Source organism: Lycium barbarum, chromosome 7 (assembly GCF_019175385.1).
Source record: "Lycium barbarum isolate Lr01 chromosome 7, ASM1917538v2, whole genome shotgun sequence".
Taxonomy (NCBI): domain Eukaryota; kingdom Viridiplantae; phylum Streptophyta; class Magnoliopsida; order Solanales; family Solanaceae; genus Lycium; species Lycium barbarum.
The window spans coordinates 124106279-124108302 of NC_083343.1; the positions used below are offsets into that span (position 1 = coordinate 124106279).

The 2024-nt window shown below is 34.8% G+C and overlaps 1 protein-coding gene across 1 annotated transcript; it reads left to right on the plus strand.

Annotated features, from left to right (window-relative positions):
* The first annotated feature begins 301 nt into the window (after positions 1-301).
* On the plus strand, positions 302-1223 carry LOC132602570 (protein SMALL AUXIN UP-REGULATED RNA 12-like). The gene has a single exon (XM_060315388.1). It carries the CDS (start codon positions 313-315, stop codon positions 763-765), a length of 453 nt encoding a protein of 150 aa, XP_060171371.1. The 5' UTR covers positions 302-312; the 3' UTR covers positions 766-1223.
* The last annotated feature ends 801 nt before the right edge of the window (positions 1224-2024 follow it).

Below are 2024 nucleotides of genomic sequence, written 5' to 3' on the forward strand. Positions count from 1 at the left end.
GTGAAATTTTTAATCTTGAAAATAAAATAAGTTACCTAGTATAACAAGTAAAGATAACCTAAATCATAATGGTTAGGGTTTTCTACTTTTCAAATTAATACCTAATTAGATTTTGTAGTCAAATCCATATGAAAATAGGTTTCCCGATTCAAAACAAAATATAGGTGTTCCCTTATATGGCACGTATGACATACCTATTACCGCCAGTACTCAAAACTCTTATAAATAGCTGCCTCTTCCCCACTCAACAAAACACCAACTTTCTCATACAACACCAAACTTTAGAAAGAAAAAACCTTCTATGAGAAAAATATGTCAGCCTGCAGCAAAATCCGCCACATTGTGAGGCTACGTCAAATGCTACAACGCTGGAGGAAGAAGGCTGCCACAACGGCCCGTCGCCGCATCCCCACCAACGTGCCATCGGGTCACATGGCGGTCCTGGTGGGCCTCAATTACAAGAGATTTGTAGTCCGTGCCACTTACTTGAATCATCCAATGTTCAAGAAATTGTTGTCACAAGCAGAAGAAGAGTACGGTTTTACTACCAATGGCCCTTTGGCTATTCCTTGTGACGAGTATTTGTTTGAAGAGTTGCTTCGTTACTTGGCTCGATTTGATTCCGCTAATTACAACAATAAGTCATTGTTCGTGCACTTTGAAGATTTTCAGAGATATTGTCATATGGATGTTCGAAGTAATCTTGATTTTTGGAGTGATTCCAGACCCCTTTTGCATAGTGTATCGAATAAGTCCATCTGGTAATCCACGAGAGAAGATAAAGATTTTAAGTCTATGAATACAAACATCTGTTATGATAATAGGTCCAATTTTAGTATAGATAGACATTTTTTTCTCAAAATTTTCTCAATTATATATACTAAGTTCGAGTCGAACACAAGTGGACCTGTCTAGACCTATACAACTTAATTTCTGTTATGAGAATGTGAGTGAAGATGGCAAGAAAGTAGACGAGTTGATTCGCGACAAATTATAGTCGTCTCAGATTTCTAAATTGGTGGTGTGAATTCAAGAACAGAGAGACAAGTACATACCTATAGAAACAGTGGAAGAAGACAATTAGACAAGCAATGATTAATGTTGTAGATTTCTTTTGTACTCTTTTTTTTTTCTTCCTAAACATCAATTTTGATGATATTATAGTGAAATTTTTTAGAGGATTTAATTAGAAGCATGTTTGTCCGTTATCTGTTATACACCATATACATGGTTTTGAGATGCAATATGAAATATGATGTGAATGACTTTTTCCTCTTCTATGTAGTTTAGTTTAGTTATTATGAGACAGAGAATTTAGTACTCTACTTTTTTTAAAGCTTGTCCCACTTAAAGAGGATCAACAGTGTTCTCACTTATTTTCCACACAATTTGAATCTCGAACTTATAGATTGGCGGTGATAGTAGTTTACCATTAAAGCATATTGTTGGATAATGCCAACATCCTGCTGTGGCGAGGCCTAAGTATTGGATTGGTGATGACATGGGTCAGAGTTATTATAGGACATAATATTTGTTTGATTGGTTTGATTAAGAAATAAAGTTTGTTGGGCTTTGTTGAATTGTGTGACAAGATCATCTAAAGCTAGTTGCGAGAGAGAGCACTCTTTTATTTACTTAATTATATTTTCTCAACATGCAATCCCCCTAGTCACGTGCATATGTGATTCATTTTTATGGACCAAACACGTGAATTATACCTGATAATGGGTGCTTGTGAGACTCGAACCTAGCTTTGCCTGCTTTGATACCATATTATATGGTGTGATTGACCATCTCATCTAAATGTCTAAAATGACATTAGAGAAAACACATTTTTATTGACTCAGTTATATTCTGAGCATGCACTTGCTATAAACTGTTCCTTGTTACGTTTTATTTAATGTGTCTTAGTATGACTGGATATTGAGTTTAAGAAAAAAAAGGGATATATTTTATTTATGTGATCTTCAATTAACAGATATGTCTAATGTACCAAAATACGATTGAATCTCTTGAATTTTATG